The sequence below is a fragment of the Lepidochelys kempii genome, chromosome 6 (genome assembly GCF_965140285.1).
Source record: "Lepidochelys kempii isolate rLepKem1 chromosome 6, rLepKem1.hap1, whole genome shotgun sequence".
Taxonomy (NCBI): Eukaryota; Metazoa; Chordata; order Testudines; family Cheloniidae; genus Lepidochelys; species Lepidochelys kempii.
Window position 1 is genome coordinate 15,298,966 of NC_136385.1, and position 25,297 is coordinate 15,324,262.

General features: G+C 49.4%; 1 protein-coding gene across 1 annotated transcript; it reads left to right on the forward strand.

Annotated features, from left to right (window-relative positions):
• The first annotated feature begins 4,764 nt into the window (after window positions 1-4,764).
• LOC140912458 (membrane-spanning 4-domains subfamily A member 12) lies at window positions 4,765-14,181 on the forward strand. Its single transcript, XM_073346889.2, has 6 exons — window positions 4,765-5,335; window positions 6,899-7,018; window positions 9,733-9,789; window positions 10,358-10,489; window positions 11,704-11,814; window positions 12,162-14,181. The coding sequence occupies exons 1-6, from the start codon at window positions 5,246-5,248 to the stop codon at window positions 12,297-12,299; spliced, it is 648 nt and encodes a 215-aa protein (XP_073202990.1). The 5' UTR covers window positions 4,765-5,245; the 3' UTR covers window positions 12,300-14,181.
• Window positions 14,182-25,297: the final 11,116 nt, after the last annotated feature.

Consider the following 25,297-nt stretch of genomic DNA (forward strand, 5'->3'; position numbering starts at 1 on the left):
GAAATTTCTAGAAGAAAAGACCTTTCAAAGCAAAAAAAAAAAAAATTCTAAACCTTTTTGAAAATGTCAGTGAAATACCTTGAGTTTTTCAGAATATTTTTAGGGGTGGGAGGTTGTTTGTTTGTGTTGCCAAACTAGTTCAGCACAACCAGCACGAATTCACAAAGCATTTCAGGATCACCCCATCTCCATTTCTGACTTTAAAAAGTTTCAAACAAAAACGTCACCAGCCCTTCCTGAGATGCCCCTCTTCAGATCTAGTGCCTGGTGCCAAGAAGTTCCAGATCCCAATTAATCAGATGTTATTAGACTCTTATTTCTGGTTTTATGGACCTATGAATGAGTGCCTTGCGGATCTGGGCACATCCCTGCCCGCCCTTCCCCAGCACGGGGAAGATCAAGTTGTATGCTCCCATCCACCCTCAGCACCCATCCATTCATTTCCACCCCTCCGTCCGTCCCTCCCTCTGATCCAGCTAGCAAGGGTATTCCTCTACTGATAGCTCCTAGATATGGATGCTCAGTTTGACTCAAACAGGACTCTGCTCTGCTGACTCAAAAAGAAGGCTCCAATGGTATTTGGAAATCATGGGGGTATCAACTACTACTTTGTCTTCTTAACTGTCTGTGTATAAAAGATTGTCACTTTAAGAGAAAGTGCTCATGGGATCTCTCCAGTGGCTATAAAAAGCCTGGCTGGAGAATAGGGTTGGATAGCCAGGCAGAGAGGTTGCCAGCAGTGTTGCTGTTGCATATTTGGTCCCTTATGGGGAAACAATGTATATGTTGTCCACTGAGACTAGAGCAGATGGCTGGAGCCTGGCTCAGTTTTTGCTCTTGGCAGTATATTGTTTCGGTCTGTTGCTTTAAAATTAGCCCCCCCCCCCATTTGAAATGTTACATTCCTTATCCCTGGTCGCTCTGTGCCATACATTAGCAAGATCCACCCACCATAAGGGTCATGCTATTGTCACCCTATCCAGGGGGGTGAGCTCCATGGTCCCCCTCATTGGGTAACGTCAGCAGAAAGGCCCAGGATGGACCAACCCTTGAACTCTCCTCTCAGTCTCTTGTGATGGACACTCCCTTCTCTGGTAATTACGTCCAAGCCCTCTGCCCTTGTGTTGGACTGGAGAAGCAACCTATAGCTTTAGGGGAAGCAGGAGTTCACCTAGAAACCAACATCAGTCCCTCTGTCACTGATCAGAGCACCCTCTTCCCCAGTGGGCTCAGGCTGATTCTCGAATGCGATTGGAACAGGGTGACATTTTGTGATCAAAACTTTTTTCGATGAAAAATGCCAATTCGGCGACCCCCAAAACATTTTGGGAATTAGTGTTGGTTTTGCCAAATTGTGTTGGTCGGGGCGGGGGGGACAACAACAAAAACCTAAAATGCATTCTGAAAAAATCAATATGATTTGGTGTCTTGGTTCAAAATGACTTTGCCTCAGTGTCCTTTGCTTTTGTAATGAAATCAATCCAAAATGATTAAAAGTGGCTAAAATTAAAATGAAACATGCTGATTGTGGAGCAGGTGCGCAGAAAGGAAAGAGAAGGGGAATTCTGGTGTCAGGCAGGGAGAGGGGAGTTTTGGGGCTGAAAGAAGAGGGGCGGAGGTGGGTCCCACTTGTAGCCTACAGGGCTAGTCTGTTTGCTTGCCTACATATCTTTTTTTATGAATTTCTTATTTTCTTATGGGTTTGATTTGTAATATATTTATATTAAAGTATTTTGGCTGTGGCAAAGTTAGCATACATGTCTGGGAATCTTTCACCTAGGTAGGTTTCAGAGTAACAGCCGTGTTAGTCTGTATTCGCAAAAAGAAAAGGAGTACTTGTGGCACCTTAGAGACTAACCAATTTATTAGAGCATAAGCTTTCGTGAGCTACAGCTCACTTCAGCGGATGCATATCGTGGAAACTGCAGCAGGCTTTATATGTACACAGAGAATATGAAACAATACCTACTCCCACCCCACTGTCCTGCTGGTAATAGCTTATCTAAAGTGATCATCAGGTGGGCCATTTCCAGCACAAATCCAGGTTTTCTCACCCTCCACCCCCCCACACAAATTCACTCTCCTGCTGGTGGTAGCCCATCCAAAGTGACAACTCTTTACACAATGTGCATGACAATCAAGTTGGGCTATTTCCTGCACAAATCCAGGTTTTCTCACATCCCCCCCACCCCCATACACACACAAATTCACTCTCCTGCTGGTAATAGCTCATCCAAACTGACCACTCTTCAAGTTTAAATCCAAGTTAAACCAGAACATCTGGGGGGGGGGGTAGGAAAAAACAAGAGGAAACAGGCTACCTTGCATAATGACTTAGCCACTCCCAGTCTCTATTTAAGCCTAAATTAATAGTATCCAATTTGCAAATGAATTCCAATTCAGCAGTTTCTCGCTGGAGTCTGGATTTGAAGTTTTTTTGTTTTAAGATAGCGACCTTCATGTCTGTGATTGCGTGACCAGAGAGATTGAAGTGTTCTCCGACTGGTTTATGAATGTTATAATTCTTGACATCTGATTTGTGTCCATTTATTCTTTTACGTAGAGACTGTCCAGTTTGACCAATGTATATGGCAGAGGGGCATTGCTGGCACATGATGGCATATATCACATTGGTGGATGTGCAGGTGAACGAGCCTCTGATAGTGTGGCTGATGTTATTAGGCCCTGTGATGGTGTCCCCTGAATAGATATGTGGGCACAATTGGCAACGGGCTTTGTTGCAAGGATAAGTTTCTGGGTTAGTGGTTCTGTTGTGTGGTATGTGGTTGTTGGTGAGTATTTGCTTCAGGTTGCAGGGCTGTCTGTAGGCAAGGACTGGCCTGTCTCCCAAGATTTGTGAGAGTGTTGGGTCATCCTTTAGGATAGGTTGTAGATCCTTAATAATGCGTTGGAGGGGTTTTAGTTGGGGGCTGAAGGTGACGGCTAGCGGCGTTCTGTTATTTTCTTTGTTAGGCCTGTCCTGTAGTAGGTAACTTCTGGGAACTCTTCTGGCTCTATCAATCTGTTTCTTTACTTCTGCAGGTGGGTATTGTAGTTGTAAGAAAGCTTGACAGAGATCTTGTAGGTGTTTGTCTCTGTCTGAGGGGTTGGAGCAAATGCGGTTGTATCGCAGAGCTTGGCTGTAGACGATGGATCATGTGGTGTGGTCAGGGTGAAAGCTGGAGGCATGCAGGTAGGAATAGCGGTCAGTAGGTTTCCGGTATAGGGTGGTGTTTATGTGACCATTGTTTATTAGCACTGTAGTGTCCAGGAAGTGGATCTCTTGTGTGGACTGGACCAGGCTGAGGTTGGTGGTGGGATGGAAATTGTTGAAATCATGGTGGAATTCCTCAAGGGCTTCTGTTCCATGGGTCCAGATGATGAAGATGTCATCAATATAGCGCAAGTAGAGTAGGGGCTTTAGGGGACGAGAGCTGAGGAAGCACCTACAAGATGCTTTTAATATCTTCTGATCAGATTAACTGGTGAGTCTGTAACCCATAGTATCCAAATTAATATTAACTTCCTAAAATCAGGCAACACACTCCAAAGGGGATTCCAGCTGTGAAAGCATGGGAGCCTCCTGTCAAAGAGACACCTGCAGCCAGCAGGGTGCGGGGAATAGACCCAGCATGATGAGCAGAGTAAGAGCATTGTAAATAGTGTGATGAGGCTATTGGTGAAAGCCCTGGAGAGGGTGCAGCGCCAGATCAGCAGCGGGGGCCTGGGTTTGCCTTAACAGATGAAAGGGAGAGAGGGGTGGCGGTCCTGTAGCACCTTTTGCTGGCTAACCTTGGCTCTGCACTACCTTTCTTGTCTCGGTTTCCTGACAAGTTAGGGTTTCCATATAAGAATGACACCAAAATTGTCTGTGCTTATGCCCTATCTGGGCTTCTTTATTGGTATAATGCAATGCTATCACTTTTCAGGCATTGATTTCAAAGTGCGTCACCATCTTTATTGTATTTATCCTCACTGTACCCTGGGAGGCAGGGCAGGGCCATGACAGAATCACAGAAACATAGGTCTGGAAGAATTCAGCAAGTCCCCTGCACTAAGGCAGGACCGAGGAACCCTAAACCATCCCTGGCACGTGTTTGCCCCATCTGTTCTTAGAAACCTCCAACAATGTTCCAGAGCTGAACTACCCTTAGAGTTAGAAAGTTTTCCCATGTTGCCCTACCTATAAAAGGAGGGCTAATGCTCCTCTCCGTCACAGACAGGGCATAAGGATGCAAAGCAAGGCCTTGTGCTTAACTTGATATGTCTGTGTGTTGCATCTGCTCCACTCCAGAATTGCAGGGAATGTTGTAGATTTCCATTCTGTTGATCTGGGGGACCACTGATCGCTATGGTTACATAGGTTCTGGGTCCTGGGGTGAGGCACTGACCTCAGGGTGAGGGTAGAGGTTAAGTTAGGGCTAAAGTGTCAGAGCTCTGGCTGCTGCAGCAGAAAATAGGTATTCTGGGGGCTGGATTTTAGTGGCCACCAAGTTGCCGGAAGCCTCTTGGTCAAGATCTGGCCATGTATACCGAGCAAGGGCCTCACCCAATGAAATGAATGGCCCTGACATTTTCAAGAAAAGAAAGGAAGCCGTCCCAGGGCCTGTGGGTCTCCGTGCTGCATGAGGCCATTGAGGGCTGTGGCTGGCTCTTCCCGTTGTCTGACGGCTTGGACAGAGTGCTCGCATCTAACCCTGCTCACCCAAGGAGCCTGCGCGCCTCTGCGTGAAGACCTTTCCCTGCTCCCGCTCCTTACAAACGGGTTTTCACTCTCCGCCGGCTGCTCCGCTGTGTAAATACCGGTTCCTCCCGTTCTCGCTCCGCGGCCCCAGCAGCCCCGGGACGGTGGCGTTTCCGTCCCACGCCTCCCTGAACGGATTGAACGGCGGGGCAGGGGCAGCCGCCGCCGGGGGGCCCCTGCAGCTCACCCCCCAGCCCAGGGCTGCGCGCCCGCTTGCTGCCCCTGCACGATCAGGGCTGGAGCTCGCGCTTGTGAATAAATCCCCCCCCCGCCCCCGCCCCCCTTTCCCTGCCGTGTGCGCGTCCTCCAGCGCCTCTGTCTCCGTGAGCTCGTCCTCCGCGGCAGCCGGTGGGATCGCCCCGGCTCCTCCCCAGCTGGGCAGCCGGGCCGGCGCTCGTGGGCCAGGCTCAGCCAGGCGTGGGGCTGGGGGGGGCGGATGCAGCTTCGCGTCCAGCCGCCGGGCACCCCGCGGGGCTGGGAGCGAACACCCCGGTGGCGTCCATGTCAGGGGAGGGGACCATACGGCTGGGGAGACGCGCCGTGATGTACAAGGCGGAGACGATCCCCAAGGGGAAGAACCGAGTGATGGGGGTGAGTGTGGCTGAGAGATGGGAAAAGTGTGTGTGTGGGGGGGCTGCACTGGGCAGGGGGGTGCGGGGACTGGCAGGGCCCGAGCCGCCTCCGAGTGCCGGGGAGAGGTGGGGCGCATCCCCCCCCCTGGCCTGTGCTAGGCGGGTTGTCAGACGAGGATCGTAGCGCTCCTTCCTGGGCTGGAAACCCATCAGCCAAAGCCCCCTGGAGCTGCCCCTCGGGGTGGGGGGGCCTGCCTGGGCTGCTCTTCCTTGAGAGGCGCTTGTGTGGCAAGGTGACCCCCACGCAAGGGTGACCAGATGTCCCGGTTTTATAGGGACACTCCTGATATTTGGGGCTTAGTCTTGTATAGGGGCAGATTACCCCCCCCCCCAACACACCCCCTCCTGTTTTTTCACACTTGCTATCTGGTCACCCTGCCTCTTGCTCAGGGGCCTGCCAGCCTGATTCTCCAGCTGGTGGAGAGAGCAGGGGAGCAGAAGGGAGGGGCAGGCAGACCTGGGCTGACACCTGTTCCAGCTGGCACCCCCCAGGTGCTGCCAGCCCTGGGATTGGCAGCAGGCCAGGGTGCGTAGTGGCAGCAGGGGCTCTGGTCAGTGTCAGGAGAGCAGAGTCCTGGCACCAGCATGGGCATAGGGGAGGCTTCCAGGGACTGCCCACCTGAGGGCACTCTGCTCTGCCTTGGCTTCCAGGGCCAGCCCTGCTCCCTCCCTCCTCTTGGGAGGTCAGAGGCTGGCAGCCCCACTGAACCCCCTGGGCCTGTTCTCTCCTGCAGGGAGCTCCGCAGAGCAAAGTGCAGCTCTCACATGTGGCAGACTCGTAGGCCCATTCTCCTGCTGGCAGAGGCTGAGGTTTCTGCAGAGCTGCATCCTAGCCAGGGGGTTATAGAGCTCTGCTTTGGGGCAGTGGGGAGCATCTTTTGCAGGACCCCCCTCAGTCTGGGTAAAGAACAGCCCCCAAAAGGAAGGTTGCTGGCCATGCATGGAGGGGGAAATGCTGGGGGGACATGGGTACCCCCCCACAATTCCAGAATATGGCAAAAAAAGGAATCCTGCTCTTGCACTGTCCTGCCTTGAGGACCTTTCATGATGCTCTTCCCAGACACCACTGAGGAGGTCAGAACTCATCACACAGCAGTTCCAATCTTTCCCCTTCTTTTGTTCTCCTCTGGCTCTCACCTATGGTCCTGAGCTCAGTGTGGCTAGGAGTCAATCACTCCTGAGCACTAAACCCAGCTTGATTGGGTGGAAGAGCTACAGCAGGTCACTTCACTGTTCTGCCTCAGTTTCTCCATCTACTAAATATGGGAGGGTTAGCTGATGTTTATGTCACTGACCCCAGCTTGAGTCAACAACGGGGTTTGAACTCTCGGCTTTCAGAGCTAAAAAGCACAAGCTACTTGGTGATAAGCTGTAACAGTGCCCTCAGTGACCCATACCTAGCCCATGCTGCATTTGCACAGTGCTTTCAAAATGCAGAGCTGCTGGGCACCTCTCTGTAAAGTCAGCAGCATGATGGCAGGGATGACTGTGACCCATGTTACTGCTGTGATCATTCTCTCAGACCATCCAGATCATGATGGGTTTCATGCATATCGGCTTTGGGATTGTCCTGACGACCATCACCAATGTTTACACCTCTGTCTTTGTGATTGGAGAGATCCCGTTCCTTGGAGGAGTGTCTGTGAGTAGCGTAAATGGAACTGAATGAATCCAGATTGGGTTGGCTTCCCATGACAATTCCATTTTCTCCCCTCTCCACTCACCTCAGACTGGCTTCCCATGACCAGCCCATTTTTCTCTCCTCTCTACCCACCGAGGACTGGGTGGGTAGGACTGTCCCATGGTCTAGCCTGAAGGGATTGTCTCTCACTTGAATGTCTTTTAGAGGCACCTGCAGAGGATCAGAATGCTGATGAATTAGATGGATTGTTATTATTTATGTTGCAGGATCTCCTGGGGCCCCTAGTCCTGGACCAGGATCCCATAGTGCTAAGTGCTGTGCAGACACAAAACAAAAAGATGATCCATGCCCCAGGCCTGGATCCTCACGGGATATTTAGGGACTTAACTCATGGATTTCAACAGGAGTCAAGCAGCCACATATCTTTGAGGGCCTGGACCTTAGTGGCCCTGTGCCTGAAAGTATGGAGCCTACTTACCTGGAGAAACCCACCTTCCAGCCGGACAACAGAGACTCTGGATTGCAGGAGTCCAGAGAGGTAGTTGCTTTCCAGCAGAAGCAGACTCATTTCCTGAGCTCCCCATCCTGTTTGCCCTAGCAGGGAGAAGGGGTCCATGCTTCTGCCTCGTTTCCATCAGAGGCGGGTCCCTTAGGGGAACCAGAATTGATCCCAAAGTTTAAAGAGACCCACAGTTTAATAATATGAGGCTGTGAAAAAGGCTAATGCAGTCCTAGGATGCATCAGGCGAGGTATTTCCAGTAGAGACAGGGAAGTGTTAATACCCATTATACAAGGCTCGGGTGAGCCCTCCCCTGGAATACTGTGTGCAGGTCTGGTCTCCCATGTTTAACAAAGATGAATTCAAACCAGAACAGGTGCAGAGAAGGGCTACTAGGATGTTCTGAGGAATGGAAAACCTCCCTTATGAGAGGAGACTCAAAGAGCTTGGCTTGTTTAGCCAAACCAAATGAAGGCTGAGGGGAGATGTGATTGCTCTCTATAAATACATCAGAGGGATAAATACAGGGAGGGAGAGGAGTTATTTTAACTTAAGTGCCAATGTGGACACAAGAACATATGGATATAAACTGGCCATCAACAAGTTTAGTCTTGAAATTAAAGGAAGGTTTCTAGCCATCAGAGGAGTGAATTTCTGGAACAGCCTCCCAAGGGGAGCAGTAGGGGCAAAAGACCTATCTGGCTTCCAGACTGAGCTTACTAAGTTTATGGAGGGGATGGTATGACAGGACTGCCTACAATGGCATGTAGCCAATTTGTGACTTCTAGCAGCAAATATCTCCAATAGCTGGTGATCGGACACTAGGTGGAGAGGGCTCTGAGTTACTACAGAGAATTCTTTCCCAGGTGTCTGGCTGGTGGGTCTTGCCCACATGCTCAGGGTCTAATATTTGGGGTGAGAAAGGAATTTTTCCCTGGGGTCAGATTGGCAGAGATCCTGGTGATTTTTTGCCTTCTTCTGCAGAATGGGGCATGGGTCACTTGCAGGTTTAAACTAGTGTAAATGGTGGGTTCTCTGTAACTTGAAGTCTTTAAATCATGATTTGAAGACTTCAGTAACTCAGCCAGAGGTTATAGGTCTATTACGGGAGTGGGTGGGTGAGGTTCTGTAGCCTGCATTGTGCAGGAGGTCAGACTAGATCAGGGGTCTCAAACACGCGGCCCGCAGGGTTATTTTCTGCAGCTCGCCAGCTCCCCGCAGCCCCCCCAGCGTTTATCTAGAGCGGCTCCGGCCCGGCCCGGCACACACCGAGGGCAGGGCAGGCTCCCTGCCTGCCTGCCCTGCCCCTGCGCCACTCCGGGAAGCAGCCAGGACCTAGTGGGGGCACAGGGGTCTGTGTGCTGCCCTGGCCGTGATTCCCCGTTCCCAGCCAATGGGAGCTGCGGGGGGTGGTCCTGGAGGCGCAGCCAAGGCAACACACAGACCCCTGTCCCCTGCCCCCCTCCAAGGTTCCAGCCGCTTCCCGGAGCGGCGCGGGGGCAGGGCAGGCAGGAGGGAAGCCTGCCCTGTCCCCAGTGCACGCCAGGCCGGAGCCCGCCCCCGCACCCCTCCTGCAGCTGAACCCCCTGCCGCACCCCTCAACCTTCCTGCACCCCAACCCCCTGCCACACCTCACACCCCTCCTGCACCTCAACCCCCTGCCCTGAGCCCCCTGCCGCAAACTGACCCCCTGCTGCACGCCACACCCTTCCTGTACCCTGAGCCCCCTGATGCACCCTGAACCCCCCCTGGGGGCAGGGAGGGGGCGGAGTTGGGGCGGGATTTCAGGGAAGGGGTTGGAATGGGGGCAGGGAAGGGGTGGGAAGAGGTGGGGCGGAGCAGGGCAGCAGGGGAGGGTCAGTGATGCGGCCCTCGGGCCAATGTACTAGTCCTCATGTGGCCCTCGTGGTCATTTGAGTTTGAGATCCCTGGACTAGATGATCATGATGGTCCCTTCTGACCTTAAAGTCTGGGGTAATGGCATGCTCAGCTGTATTATACTGTTCTGCCACTAGGCAGTGCTGTGTGTGGCATGCCTTACTTAAACTCACAACAGTGCATTCAAGGATCTTACAATTTAGGCATCTGGTGTATATAATGAAGCTCTGTAGCTAGGCCATATCTGGTACAGATGCCTGATGGGCTAATAACAGCCCTGCAACCAGCCATGAACAAGGTGCACCTGACAATGATAATTTCCCCTTCCCCACACAGTTCATCATTTCTGGCTGCCTCTCTATCGGAGCCGAGAAGAGCCCGACCGAATGCGCGGTGAGTCCTAGCATTGCCTTCCCTTCAGAGGCTTTAGTTTAACTCCACTTGAACCAGGGTGAAAGCAGAATGCCAGGCACCAGGTGAACACACAGGCTGAATTCCTCTCCTCCCCCAGGAGGTGTGGTTTCTGGTGTGGGAGAAGAACCTCTCCAGGGCAGGGGTGGGGTTCACATGAAGCATCTGATGATATTTCAGGGCATCCCCCTGAAGCATGTGGTGCGGGTTTGTCCTCCATTAAAGATTCAGGGAGTGGAGAGGGATGTTATGTTGCAGTCCAGCAGGTAGGTTTGTCTGATCCCAGGCTGGGAACATCGTCTCGTGATTTCTGGAGATTCCTATTCCAGGTCAATCCTCGGGAAAGCTTCAGAGGCTGGGTTTCCAGAATGTGGGTTTTTACCCCCCAAGTCCAGACAAAGCCAGGAGACACAGATCCATGGTTTCAGATTAGAGGGTTGGTTCAAGTTACTTGCAAGATTACTTGCAAGTTACTAACCAGATTCCAGCTGATTATTTATTTCATCCATACCTAGCAATATCCCTTCCCCCCTCTGTGTGTATGTTCCAGGTGAAAGGAAGCCAGACCATGAATGTCATCAGTGCCATCTTTGCATTACTTGGGATAGTGGCTTTTATAATAGACCTGAATATAAATGGACTGTACCACTCCAACTATGACTACTACAATTATCTAGTGATGGTAAGCGACTGTTCAGATCCTGCTGGCAGCTTTCTATTCACAGATCATTGGTTTGGAATGAACATCTTGGGGAGATCTGTTGTTGCTCTAAGAGAGATGGAGAGAGAGGAGGATCTAGCCTTCTATGTAGGAATGGGAACAGTGACGAGGGGCTCAGATGCCAAGGTGATGAGCCTGGCACAAATTACATTGGCATTGGTTGGTATTTTGAGAGTGACCCCCTTTTTAGACAAAAATGCTGCTTTTGTCAAAATCGAAATGTTTAAAAACGTGCCAGCAGTGACAATGTTTTGTTTAGGAAGAAAAATTGGGAAAAAGCAGTTTTGAAAATGTCAAAATGTCCCATTTCAGCATGTACAGAACAGAACATTTTGAGAGGACTATTGCAAAGAAAACTTCTTTTTTTTTTTTTAAGAAAAAAAAGTATAAAAAGGTCAAAATTGGAATGAAAGTGCTTTGTTGAGGTAGGACCCTAAACTACACTCCCTGAATCTTCACACAGCACCAGCAAAACTCCCAAGTCCTTGCCCCATCATGCACTGGGCAAGGCGTAAACCCTGAGGTAGATTCCCTTGGAAAGGGATGAGGCTTCCTCTTTGTTAGCACTGAAGTCTAAGTCAAGAATCTGAAGGGGATGTGCCCAAGACATTCTAGATGCTAAATAATATGGATTGAAGATTAGAGAGAGACAAGGTGGGTGAGGCAAAATCTTTTATTGGACCAACTTCTGTTGGTCTGAAGTAGAGTTCTGTCTAGCTGGAAAGCATGTCTCTTTCACCAACAGAAGTTGGTCCAATAAAAGATTTTGCCTCAACCATATCCTGGGGCCCACCCAGCTATAACCCTGCAAACATGGATTGAGGATGACACTGGGGACAGATCCTCAGGTGGTGTAAATCGGTGTTGCTCCATTGAAGCCAATTCAGAGCTGATCTACACCAGTGAATAATCCGGCCCTTGGGGTGCAGCATCCTGGCAGATAGAAAAGTCTGAGATGACACTGGGGGGAGCCACTGGAATGGATTCTTAGTGTACCCCGTTGGACAAGGGGAAGAAGTGGAACTGGATTTTTGTGCTTCTAGGAATGGACTCTGCGGGGGGCAGCTCGAGGCAGGAGAGGGCATGAGTTGTATGTAGCACACAGCAGCCTCAGCCCTGATCAGGGGTATAGGGTGTTAATGGCTATGCTGTTGTGGTTTTCTATTCTCGAGCAGGCCGGGAACGGGATCTCCATCGTGCTGCTGATCTTCACCATCCTGGAGTTCTGCATTGCCGTCGCCACCGCACTCTTTTGGTGCCGGGCAACCCGCCTCAACTCCCACGAGGTGAGCATTTTGATCCCATGAGATTGCTGGCCAGCTCCATGTCTGGGAAGCATGGCAAGAGGTTTGCTTCCATTTAACCCCATTCCTGATTAGCAGAGCATATCTCAGGGAGGCAATAGTGGGGCTTGGGTAACATGGGCATGGTGGCCACTATGATTCAGATGATGCCAGGAAGATGGCAGTAGGTGTAGCGGATGCTGCTGGTGAACAGGACATGGTCTAGTGGAATCATTGGAGAGATGCCCATGGACCTCGGTGGGCATTGGCTCAGTTCCTCTGAGACTGCATGCAGGTGATGCTGGTGGTGATGATGATGCCAATGAGAGGCTGATTTCCCTGTTTTCCAGTCCATGCTGATTGTGCCCAATACCATCAGGGCAGACCTCATAGTGCCCACTGCAGAATTGCCTCATCCACCAACTTACAATGATGCGGCCTATGATCCGAAGAACCAGTCTGAGTGGGAGGCCCAAGAAAGAACCTGAGGAGAAGTCGGCCCAAGAGCAGAAGCAGCAGCTCCTCCTCCTCTGAGGAGCAAATTCTGGCCCCCTGCCTGCATGACAGATTTCCTTCAGTTACTGCCAATGTTCTGCCCACCCCTGGTCTCTGTCTTGAGTTCCAAGGGACCTGCTCTCCCCTTCTTCCGGGATGGGCTCAGGACTGTGTGTTGCCCACAAATGAGACTTTAAAGCATGTTCCCCAGCCTGGTCTACCTTGAACCAAGAGGTAACATCTAGCCCGCATTCCCTGTAGGCTGCATGGGGAATTGGTCAATGAATCTGTCAAGGGGGCAGCACATCCCCTGTGCATGAGTGCCCCCTGGGCAGAGAGATCTGAGAGCAGGCAGGGGGCCAGAGTGAAACTTGGGGCAGGAGCACCTCCAAACAAACATGTGACAATCACCCGTGTATCTAGCTGCGCTCTCCCAGGCCCCCTTTCAACCCTCTGTCAGCACAGAATCCAGCACAGGAACAGGGAGTGGCAGCTTGGAATCCTGACCCTGAGCTAGTTAAAACAGCCTTGAGGGATGCTCTAATTCCACCTGTCTTCCCCTGGTCCCCGTGGCAGCTGGAGAATAGCCAGTGCACCGGGCTGCCCTGGCCGCACACCCTGGAAACTCCTGATCCAGGGGTTTTCTGCATTGGGGGAACAGCCAGGGGTGTTGTTACTTTGCACGGCTTTGGAACAGTGTAACCAGTGTCCAATGGCCGCTCTCTCTCCATCACTGGATTTTGCCCCAGGCTGCGACCCAGACAGGCCTTCACTGTAGGTGGATGAAGGGCACAGACTTTGGAGCCTCCAGACATTGATGCTAATGTAGCCGCAGGTCAGCAGTGGCTGGAAAGCATTATCATCTGACAATCCGGTGTCCCATGTGAAATGGTGCCTCATTCTTAGTAGGTAAGGCCGCCAGGTAACAAGAACCCCACTATGATGGGCCTCAACTCCTATGACACAGCACCCTGAGGGGTTGGCAACTGCTCTGCAGAGCAGGGCAGGGGGTAAAAGGTCCGGGTCGTAATGAGAGATTCCCCATCTCCTGGTTCCTCCACAGCTAAAAGGCTGGAGAGCCCTATCTAGACAGAGGGGTCATGGCCTCCCAGGCAAATATGGGTGCCGCAAGAAGGAAGCCATTGGTTTATAACCAGTCTCTCTAGCCTCATGGTGTAGCCAGTCCCCAAACAGATGGGCATGGCTTTTTTCTCCCCTGTAGTGTGACTGAGTGATTTTTCTCTAATTGCCTATTGGCTTCTTTTGAGAAGAGCCTTATAGGGGAAAGGTGGGTGGGTGGGGTGGGGGAGTCTCCCACTGGCTTCTATAGACCTTGCATCAGGTCCTTTAAAAGCAATCATGGGAAATTTCTTCCGGCTATAAAAAGCCTATCTGGAAATCAGGGATCCTTAGCGTGAGGTGACCTTTATAACAGTCATCCTTTGGATACGTCTACCCTGCAATAAAAGACCCTCTGCATTGCCACGGCTGGCTTGGCTTAGCTGACTAGGTCTTGTGAAAGGCTATAAAATTGCAGTGTGGATGTTCGTGCTGGAGCCTGGGCTTTGAGACCTCATAAAGGGGGAAGATCTCAGAGCCTGGTCTCCATCCCAAGCCTGAACATCTACACTGCAATTTCATAGCCCTCAGAGCCCAAGTCAGCTGACCCAGGCGCTGAACCTCAATGCCATGGGTTTTTTTACGCAGTGTAGACATACCCTTGTAGTTGTAAGTTTGGTAACTTATAGGAACATTTAAGATATATTGAAATTTGCCTAAATGTCCTGCATCTGGCTCAATCTTTTTTATGTTTGGTTGTATTTCTGGTTGTTTTTATTTTACTTTTTAAATAAACCACCTGTTTAAAACTTTAAATCCTGATCTCTGGGTATTTTGTGTCATCTTGGAGCGAGATACACCCTTGCAGCCAGTCTCTGTAGAGATTACAGCTAGGTGAATAATAGAATTTTCCATTTGTTGGCAATTTCAAAAAGTTGAGAAAAAAATTTGTTTGGGGTCAAACCAAAACCACAAATGTTCAAATTTTTCGGCAAATCACAAAAATAAAAGCAATATTTAGGGCTGAACAAAATGTTTGGTTTCACAAAATTGTAACATTTCATTTAGATTTTGACCATTTTTAGATTTTTTTAAAAACAAAATGAAAGGAAATTTTGAAATGAAAAGTTAGTTCAAGCCAAAACACTGAAAGGTTACAATTTGATTTTTTTCAAGAATTTGGGGAGGAGGGTTCCCAAAAATGAACAATATGGCAAAATTCACATGAACTCACAAAATATTTTTGTGTCACCAAATCTGCATTTGTCACCAAAAAACAGTTTAGTGTGAAAAGTTTCACCCAACTCTAGCAGAGAGCCAAGGATTGAATGGCACAAAGAAAGCCAATGCCTTTCTCCCCTCTGGAATTAATCATTATTTCTATCACCACAAATCTGGTGCCAGTATTGAATGGCCCAAGCAGGCAGTGGTCCCTGGTACCACCTGCCTTTTGGAATAGCTACTCCCTAGGACTTTGCAGTCTGAAGTCCAGCTGCGCCAGCCTTTCTGGACCATGTTTCACAGGAACCAGCCCCACAGCTTTGTCCATATTGGGCACACGACCCAAAGGACAACGGAGAAACTTCTCAAAGGTGAGCATTGGGGGTAAGTGTTGTATGAGCAGCCTATTCATTGAGATGAAGGTGTTTGTGACAGGGTGCACCTGGCCTTTAGGGCTCTCTACAGGGGGCCCCATGGTCCTGGTACACCCTGCCCCAGGAAGCAGCAAAGGGGTGGGGGGGAATGCAGCAACAAAGGAGCTCCTGCAGGCCTGTCAGGAGCAGCCATCTTGGAAACTACAGATATGTGACCTTCCAAGGGCTAGTGCCAGCCAGTCAGAGCCCAGCAGGCTCAGGTAAAAGGAGCTTCAGGCCCTTAGCAGGGCAGTGTGGAAGCTGTCTGGGAGCAGAGGAGCAGGGAAATGTGTTTCTCTCTGGCCACAGGAGCCTGAGGATCAGCCAGGGTTTATCTGCAGCTGCATTTGTATAGCTGGGTTAGCAGGGAGAGCGGGACCTGACCAGGGACTCCGGACCCTCCACCTGCCCTGGGCAGCGACACCACGAGGGCAGGGACATGGGCTGGGGGCTGCTCTCTGGCATCCCAATCCCACACCCAGGGCAGGCGGAGAGTCCGGGGCTCTCCACAGCAGCTGGGGCTCCCTGTGTGGCTCTTACCATGGCCCCGCTCCAGCTTCTGGCTTGGCCAGGGGGCAGGGCCTTGGAGGGAAGAGGAGGAGCAGGGGTGAAGCCACAGAGGTGGGCAGGGCTCCTGCATGTGTCCCACTTTTACCTTTTGAAAAGGTGTTCACTCTAGGGAAGTAGCAACCACAAACTGAATTAGGGTGACCAGATGAAACGGAAAAAATATCGGGACACATGGGGGAAGCAAAAAAAAACAAAACCCGCCGGAGCAGCCAAAGCCACAATATCGGGACAAATGGCGTCCCCACCGTGCATCGGTCGGGACACAGGACAAAGAACTAAACATCGGGACAGTCCCGATTTTATCGGGACAGCTGGTCACCCTAAACTGAATTGAGCAGTATATGGCTGATGTTTATCAGGTCCCTGGATTGGGATCTGGAGTAGTGGGCAGGCCTGAGTCCCCCACCAGCAAACTGGTGTCAACCCGAAGAATCGGGGGATCAACCTAACCTAAGCCCCAAGAATGGAACAGGACTTGTTTGGAAGCCAGAGTGAAGGGCTGAATTTAAAGGGTTCAGAGCCAGGGCTGAAGACTTTGGTGAGACCAGATAGATTGTTTGTTTATTGGACTCTGCCACCCCAGAAGGGGCTCATTTTGGCTGTGTGACCTGGCCAGAGGGCTGACCCACTGAAATCCCACCAGGGGAGGTTGACATAGGATCATAGAATATCAGGGTTGGAAGGGACCTCAGGAGGTCATCTAGTCCAACCCCCTGCTCAAATCAGGACCAATCCCCAACTATGTCATCCCAGCCAGGGCTTTGTCATGCCTGACCTTAAAAATCTCTAAGGAAGGAGATTCCACCACCTCCCTAGGTAACCCATTCCAGTGTTTCACCACCCTCCTAGTAAAAAAGATTTTCCTAATATCCAACCTAAACCTCCCCCACTGCAACTTGAGACCATTACTCCTTGTTCTGTCATCTGCTATCACTGAGAAGAGTCTAGATCCATCCTCTTTGGAACCCCCTTTCAGGTAGTTGAAAGCAGCTGTCAAATCCCCCCTCATTCTTCTCTTCTGCAAACTAAACAATCCCAGTTCCCTCACCCTCTCCTCATAAGTCATGTGTTCCAGCCCCCTAATCATTTTTGTTGCCCTCCGCTGGACTCTTTCCAATTTTTCCACATCCTTCTTGTCATGTGGGGCCCAAAACTGGACAGAGTACTCCAGATGAGGCCTCACCAATGCCAAATAGATGGGAATGATCACATCCCTTGATCTGCTGGCAATGCCCCTACATATACATCCGAAAATGCCATTACCCTTCTTGGCAACAAGGGCATACTGTTGACTCATATCCAGCTTCTCGTCCACTCTAACCTCTAGGTCCTTTTCTGTAGAGCTGCTGCCTAGCCCCTCAGTCCCTAGTCTGTAGCAGTGCATGGGATTCTTCCATCCTAAGTGCAGGACTCTGCACTTGTCTTTGTTGAACCTCATCAGATTTCTTTTGGCCCAATTCTCTAATTTGTCTCGGTCCCTCAGTATGCTAGCCCTACCCTCCAGCATATCTACCACTCCTCCCAGTTTAGTGTCATCTGCAAACTTGCAGAGGGTGCAATCCACACCATCCTCCAGATCATTTATGAAGTTATTAAACAAAACCGGCCCGAGGACCGACCCTTTGGGCACTCCGCTTGATACCGGCTGCCAACTAGACATGGAGCCATTGATCACTACCCGTTGAGCCCGATGATCTAGCCAGCTTTCTATCCACCTTATAGTGCATTCATCCAGCCCATACTTTAACCTGCTGCCAAGAGTACTGTGGGAACTGTATCAAAAGCTTTGCTAAAGTCAAGGAATAACATGTCCACTGCTTTCCCCTCATCCATAGAGCCAGTTATCTCATCATAGAAGGTAATTAGGTTAGTCAGGCATGACTTGGCCTTGGTGAATCCATGCTGACTGTTCCTGATCACTTTCCTCTCCTCTAAGTGCTTCAGAATTGATTCCTTGAGGACCTGCTCCATGATTTTTCCAGGGACTGAGGTGAGGCTGACTGGCCTGTAGTACTCTGGATCCTTATTCTCCCCTTTTTTTAAAGATGGGCACTACATTAGTCTATTTCCAGTCATCCGGGACCTCCCCCGATCGCCAGGAGTTTTCAAAGATAGTGGCCAATGGCTCTGCAATCACATCCGCCAACTCCTTTAGCACCCTGGGATGCAGTGTATCCAGCCTCGTGGATTTGTACTTGTCCAGCGTTTCTAAATAGTCCTGAACCACTTTCTCCAGAGAGGTCTAGTCACCCCCTTCCCATGCTGTGCTGCCCAGTGCAGTAGTCTGGGAGCTGACCTTGTTCGTGAAGACAGAGGCAAAAAAAGCATTGAGTACATTAGCTTTTTCCACATCCTCTGTCACTAGGTTGCCTCCCCCATTCAGCAAGGGGCCCATACTGTCCCTGACCTTCTTCTTGTTGCTAACATACCTGAAGAAACCCTTCTTGTTACACTTAACATTTCTTGCTAGCTGAAACTCCAAGTGTGATTTGGCCTTCCTGATTTCACTCCTGCATGCCTGAGCAATATTTTTATACTCCTCCCTGGTCATTTGTCCAATCTTCCACTTCTTGTAAGCTTCTCTTTTGTGTTTAAGATCAGCAAGGATTTCACTGTTAAGCCAAGCTGGTCGCCTGCCATATTTACTATTCTTTCTACACCTCGGGATGGTTTGTTCCTGCAACCTCAATAAGGATTCTTTAAAATACAGCCAGCTCTTCTGGACTCCTTTCCCCCTCATGTTATTCTCCCAGGGGATCCTGCCATCAGTTCCCCAAGGGAGTCAAAGTCTGCTTTTCTGAAGTCCAGAGTCCTTTTTTCCTCACGTCAGAATCCTGAACTCAACCATCTCATGGTCACTGCCTCCCAGGTTCCCCTCCACTTTTCCTTCCCCTACTAATTCTTCCCTGTCTGTGAGCAGCAGGTCAAGAAGAGCTCTACCCCTAGTTGGTTCCTTCAGCACTTGTACCAGGAAATTGTCCCCTACACTTTCCAAAAACTTCTTGGATTGTCTGTGTACTGCTGTATTGCTCTCCCAGCAGATAACGGAGTGATTGAAGTCCCCCATGAGAACCAGGGCCTCAGTAACTCTGTTAGTTGCCTGAAGAAAACTTCGTCCACCTCATCCCCTACAGGGACACCAGGAGCAGGGAAAGGACTACAGTACTGCACCCAGCCACAAAGAGACACTCAAGGGATGAGTCCCGCTTACAGCATTAAAAATTATTTAAAGGATATATCAGAAGGCACGTTGCTCTATATAGAAACATAGGCACAGCTTCTCAGCTGATGGAAATGGCTGCAAAGGAGCTATGCCTGTTTTCACTAACTGAGGATCTGACCTTTGAACTGCTCTCACTCAGTATGACGACAAGGAATCCTGGAAGCTCTGGACTCCTGTAAATACCCATGGGGACCTCTGTGGAATCAGCAGCTAATATACTAGAGAGCCAGTAGCAATCAGCAGAGTAGATCAGTACAATAAACCCACAGAATTCACAGTGTGTGTTATCAGCTGAGCAGCAAGTCGGCATTTGAAAGAGTGGTACGGTTACATAAGCGACTAGATTTAGGGCAACAAATGTACACTGTGATAGTAAACAACCTTAGTGTTGGCATGATTATGTCACTGACTTTACAGCCACTAGACAGATAGGTGTCATGTTCCAGCGTTGACCGCTCAGGACTCAGGTACCTGGGATTACTCCTTACAGAGTAAGTAACTCCTCGGGCCAAGTCTAGCCATTAGTAATAATAATACCTAGTACTCTTCATGAGTAGATCTCAAATCACTTTACCATTTTACAGATGGGGAAACTGAAGTACAGCAAAGGGTAGTGATGTGCCAAGGTTGCCCAGCATGCCAGAGCTGGGAAAAGAATGGAGGTTTCCTGAATTCCCAATCCAGTCCACTAGGCCACAGCCAAGATTTTTGAAAGTGCCTACTGACTTTGGTGTCCCCCCTTGAGAAATCCTTTAAAGGGATCTGATTTTCAAAGGGTGTGTGGCCCTTTAAGAGGTTTCCATTTGGGTGCCCCTACACGGCTAGTCACTTTTGAAACTCTTGATCTTAAAAGAGGGACAAAGTGGGTGAGGGAATATCGTTTATTGGACCAACTTCGGTTGGTGAGGGAGACAAGCTACTGAGTCACAGGGAGCTCTCCTTCAGGTCTCAGCAAGGTACTCAGTGTCACAGCAAAATGCAAGGTGGAACAGATTGTTTAGCATAAGTAATTAGCACATATGGTAAGGAACCGTTCAAGGTAGAGTGGCCCATTAACACCTCTGCAGTCATAGGACAAAAAGTGGAGTTAATAGGTTACAAATTGTTGTAAGAAGCCATAAATCCAGCGTCTCTATTCAGTTCCTGATTTTTAGTGCCTCGCAGAGCTATGAATTTAAGTTCCCAAGTTTGTCTTTTGAAGGCATTGTGCAGATTTCCTTTGAGGGTGAGGACTGATAGGTCAGATATAGGTTATGGCTACACTACAAAGTATTTAGATATAACTTACATCACTCAGAGGTGCGATTAATCCACACGCTTGAGCCACGTAAATTATACCAACCTAAGTGCCAGTGTACACATAGCGAATCCCAGTGTCGGCATAGCAACAACCTGGGGAATTAGCTCAAATGGTAGAGCGCTCGCTTAGCGTGTGAGAGGTAGCAGAATTGATGCCTGCATTCTCCAGAAGGTGATATGTTTTTCACTATGGGGCTTTCAAGAAATTCCTTTCTGGCTTATGAAAAAAGAAAAGGAGTACTTGTGGCACCTTAGAGACTAACCAATTTATTTGAGGTTAGTCTCTAAGGTGCCACAAGTCCTCCTTTTCTTTTTGCCAATACAGACTAACACGGCTGTTACTCTGAAACTTGTATTTTAAAGAATCCTTATTGAGGTTACAGGGACAAACCATCCCGCTGTGTAGAAAGAATAGTAAATATGGCAGGTGACCAGCTTGGCTTAACAGTGAAATCCTTGCTGATCTTAAGCACAAAAAAGAAGCTTACAAGAAGTGGAAGATTGGACAAATAACCAGGGAAGAGTATAAAAATATTGCTCGGGCATGCAGGAGTGAAATCAGGAAGGCCAAATCACACCTGGAGTTGCAGCTAGCAAGAGATGTTGAGAGTAACAAGAAGGGTTTCTTCAGGTATGTTAGCAACAAGAAGAAAGTCAAGGAAAGTGTGGGCCCCTGACTGAATGAGGGAGGCAACCTAGTGACAGAGGATGTGGAAAAAGCTAATGTACTCAATGCTTTTTTTGCCTCTGTCTTCACGAACAAGGTCAGCTCCCAGACTACTGTACTGGGCAGCACAGCATGGGGAGGAGGCGACCAGCCCTCTGTGGAGAAAGAAGTGGTTTGGGACTGTCAAGGTTCCTTCCCCACTCTGAACTGTAGGGTACAGATGTGGGGACCTGCATGAAAACCTCCTAAGCTTACTTTTACCAGCTTAGGTTAAAACTTCCCCAAGGTACAAATTAACTTTACCCTTTGCCCTTTGAATTTCCACTGCCACCACCAAACTTTAACTGGGTTTACTGGGAAACGTAGTTTGGACATGTCTTTCCCCCCCAAAATCCTCCCAACCCTTGCACCCCACTTCCTGGGGAAGGTTTGGTAAAAATCCTCACCAATTTGCATAGGTGACCACAGACCCAAACCCTTGGATCTGAGAACAATGAAAAAGCATTCAGTTTTCTTACAAGAAGACTTTTAATAGAAGTAAAGGAATCACCTCTGTAAAATCAGGATGGTAGATACCTTACAGGGTAATTAGATTCAAAACATAGAGAATCCCTATAGGCAAAACCTTAAGTTACAAAAAAAGACACACAGACAGGAATATTCATTCTATTCAGCACAGTTCTTTTCTCAGCCATTTAAAGAAATCATAATCTAACACATACCTAGCTAGATTACTTACTAAAAGTTCTAAGACTCCATTCCTGTTCTATCCCCAGCAAAAGCAGCATATAGACACAGACCCTTTGTTTCTCTCCCTCCTCCCAGCTTTTGAAAGTATCTTGTCTCCTCATTGGTCATTTTGGTCAGGTGCCAGCGAGGTTACCTTTAGCTTCTTAACCCTTTACAGGTGAGAGGATTTTTCCTCTGGCCAGGAGGGATTTTAAAGGAGTTTACTCTTCCCTTTATATTTATGACAGGGACTACTTAGAAAAGCTAGACGAGCACAAATCCATGGGGCCGGATGCGCTGCATCCGAGAGTGCTAAAGGAGTTGGCGGATGTGATTGCAGAGCCATTAGCCATTATCTTTGAAAACTCATGGCAATCAGGGGAAGTCCCGGACAACTGGAAAAAGGCTAATCTGGTGCCCATCTTTTAAAAAAGGGAAGAAGGAGGATCCTGGGAACTACAGGCCAGTCAGCCTCACCTCAGTCCTGGAAAAATCATGGAGCAGGTCCTCAAGGAATCAATTCTAAAGCACTTAGAGGAGAGGAAAGTGATCAGGAACAGTCAGCATGGATTCACCAAGGGCAAGTCATGACTTGGCCTGACTAATCTAATTGCCTTCTATGATGAGATAACTGGCTCTGTGGATGAGGGGAAAGTGGTGGACGTGTTGTTCCTTGACTTTAGCAAAGCTTTTGACACGGTCTCCCACAGTATTCCTGCCAGCAAGTTAAAGAAGTATGGGCTGGATGAATGGACTATAAGGTGGATAGAAAGTTGGCTAGATCGTCAGGCTCAACGGGTAGTGATCAATGGCTCCATGTCTAGTTGGCAGCCGGTATCAAGTGGAGTGCCCCAAGGGTCGGTCCTGGGGCCGGTTTTGTTCAATATCTTCATAAATGATCTGGAGGATGGTGTGGATTGCACCCTCTGCAAGTTTGCAGATGACACTAAACTGGGAGGAGAGGTATATACGCTGGAGGGTAAGGATAGGCTACAGAGGGCCCTAGACAAATTAGAGGATTGGGCCAAAAGAAATCTGATGAGGTTCAACAAGGTACAAGTGCAGAGTCCTGCACTTAGGACGGAAGAATCCAATGCACCGCTACAGACTAGGGACCGAATGGCTCGGCAGCAGTTCTGCAGAAAAGGACCTAGGGGTTACAGTGGACGAGAAGCTGGATATGAGTCAACAGTGTGTCCTTGTTGCCAAGAAGGCCAATGGCATTTTGGGATGTATATGTAGGGGCATTGCTAGCAGATCGAGGTGGGATTTGATAGCTGCTTTCAACTATCTGAAAGGGGGTTCCAAAGGGGATGGATCTAGTTCTCAGTGGTAGCTGATGACAGAACAAGGAGTAATGGTCTCAAGTTGCAGTGGGGGAGGTTTAGGTTGGATATTAGGAAAAACTTTTTCACCAGGAGGGTGGTGAAGCACTGGAATGGGTTACCTAGGGAGGTGGTGGAATCTCCTTCCTTTGAGGTTTTTAAGGTCAGGCTTGACAAAGCCCTGGCTGGGATGATTTAGTTGGGGATAGGTCCTGCTTTGAGCAGGGGGTTGGACTAGATGACCTCCTGAGGTCCCTTCCAACCCTGATATTCTATGATTCTATCATTCTATGATTTTGTGATTCTTTGAAAAAAAATGAGTCTTTATTTGTGTCATGACATGGTAGTAGCTGGTAAAATTCAGACTAGACTCTAATTAGAGGACAAAACACCCTTTTTTTTTTTTTTTGCAAACAGAGGACATGGCAATGAGGAATGGTCTCTTGGTTCAGGTTCTCTCAGCTGTGTGTAACTCCAGCTTTCATCATGAAACCAGTCTCTAGGAGTGGATTGCAAGGGGTACTGTGACAGAACAGGAACATGCTAGGATTGTGTTGGGGGAGTTTGGGGAGGGCATGAAACACTTTTCTGGATTGGCTGCTGGGGGAGTCATGCATGGAAATGCTCAGACAGCAGCACAATGAGGGACTTGAGCAACTCTGTCTGGCCCTCCAGTCGCTTTATCATCTGCTCCTGTCCATCTGTCATCCGCTCCTGCCCTTGTCTCCTTTCCAGGTTATCCAGCCTAAGTTTTTTATTCATTGTCTCCCTCCAACCTCTTGTTTTGCTTTGTGCTTCATCTGTTGACTACAGAACAGCTCTAAACATATCCTCCTTACTCTTCCTGGTTTGCATCCGTATCTGACAGAGGCACTCCATGGGTGTGTAGGCATTGGTCCTCCAGGGCACATATGCAAAAGCCAAAGAAACAATGAACAGAGAGAGTATTGTGAGTGCACTGAAACCTGAGAGTCACAGAAGTCTCATACACCTCTTTCTCACTGTCCCTTTGCTAGCACACAGCTCAGTGAGAGTCCCAAATATGGTGAGTTCAGCAAGGGGTGGGGAGGTTGGCAAGTGGGGAAGGGACAGTGGGCAAGAAGGGACAAAGGGTCTGGGTGATTTGTAAAGACGGTCACTACACACGCCTAGAGAGAATATTGGCACCCTTTTCACAGGCTGGGGTAATCGAACCTGATATCTCACTCCTGAGAGTAACCCAGGATCCAAGCATGCATCTCCTGCATGTGTGTGGCTTCAAACCAGCTCTGTATGCTGCTCGCCTGTGTGCCGTTGTAGTCCCTACAGAAATAATTGCTGTTTGGCACGGCAAAGTTTCCTACCGGGGGGGAGAAACAAGGCAGCTCTGCCAAAGAACCTTTGGCAGAGGATTTCAGAATACCTACAGGAAAGTTTCCTAGAGCTCTCTATGGAACATTCCTGGGACAGCCCTGCAAGCATTAACAAACTTTTCTGCCAGGCCCTCGCTGCGTAGCTGAACAGGCTCTGTCGCCAGATAACCCTGTCGCATGTCCCACATCTTCCTCCAACTCCACTTCCTCATCCACCACTTCATCCTCAGGGTTGACTCCGCTGGCCACTGCCTCCAGTCCCCGCAAAGAATTCTGTGGGCTCATGGCGGTGGGGTCACTGCCGAGGGTGACATGCAGCTCCTTGTCTTCAGCGCTGCATCAGAGTGCTGGTTGCCCTCCCTTGCCTTCTGATATGCCTGCCTCAGCTTCTTGCTCTTAGGACGGCACTGCTGCGTGCCCCTTTCATGTCTCTTCTCCGGCAGGCCGCAAGCAATCTGCCTGCAAATATCCAGATTCCTATGGCTTGAGCAAAGCTGCAACTTCCCAGCCTTCTCTCCCCACAGACCCAGCAGATCGAACAGCTCCATGAGGGGGCGTGTCTGTTGCGGCAAGCTGGCATGGTCAGCTAGGAAGATGCTGTGTGAACAGTCCACACCGAGCAAATAGAAAGACAAATTTCAAAAATTCCTGGGCCTTTAAAGGGGGGAGGGCACCTGTGTACCTGCAGGGCAGTGGAGTTCAAACTGCTGACCAGAGCGTCATTGATGGGCACTGAGGGACACTTCCTGGAGGCCAGTTAGGGCAACGTAAGCAAGTGCACTGTCTATACTGATACTGCATCGCTCTAACTATATAGCAAAGAGCTCTATGCCGCTTGTCAAGGTGGTTTTGTTTTGTCAACATAGCAGGGGAGTTAAAATAGCAGGAGGAGCGTTGTTGTGTGTACACCTCCACTGTTTTGTCTACAAAAGTTGACTTTTGTCGACAAAACTGTGGAGTGTAGACAAGGCCTAAGTCCCAACTGCAGGGACTGACTTCACTTCGCTTCGCTTTGCTTCACTGTCTTCACATTCTGTCTTCATTTACCCGGTGTCATATCCCTGAAGGCAGGAATGGCACACAGGTATATCTGAGGGAAGAATTTGAAGCCAATGGGAGTGTGGAGGTGTAAA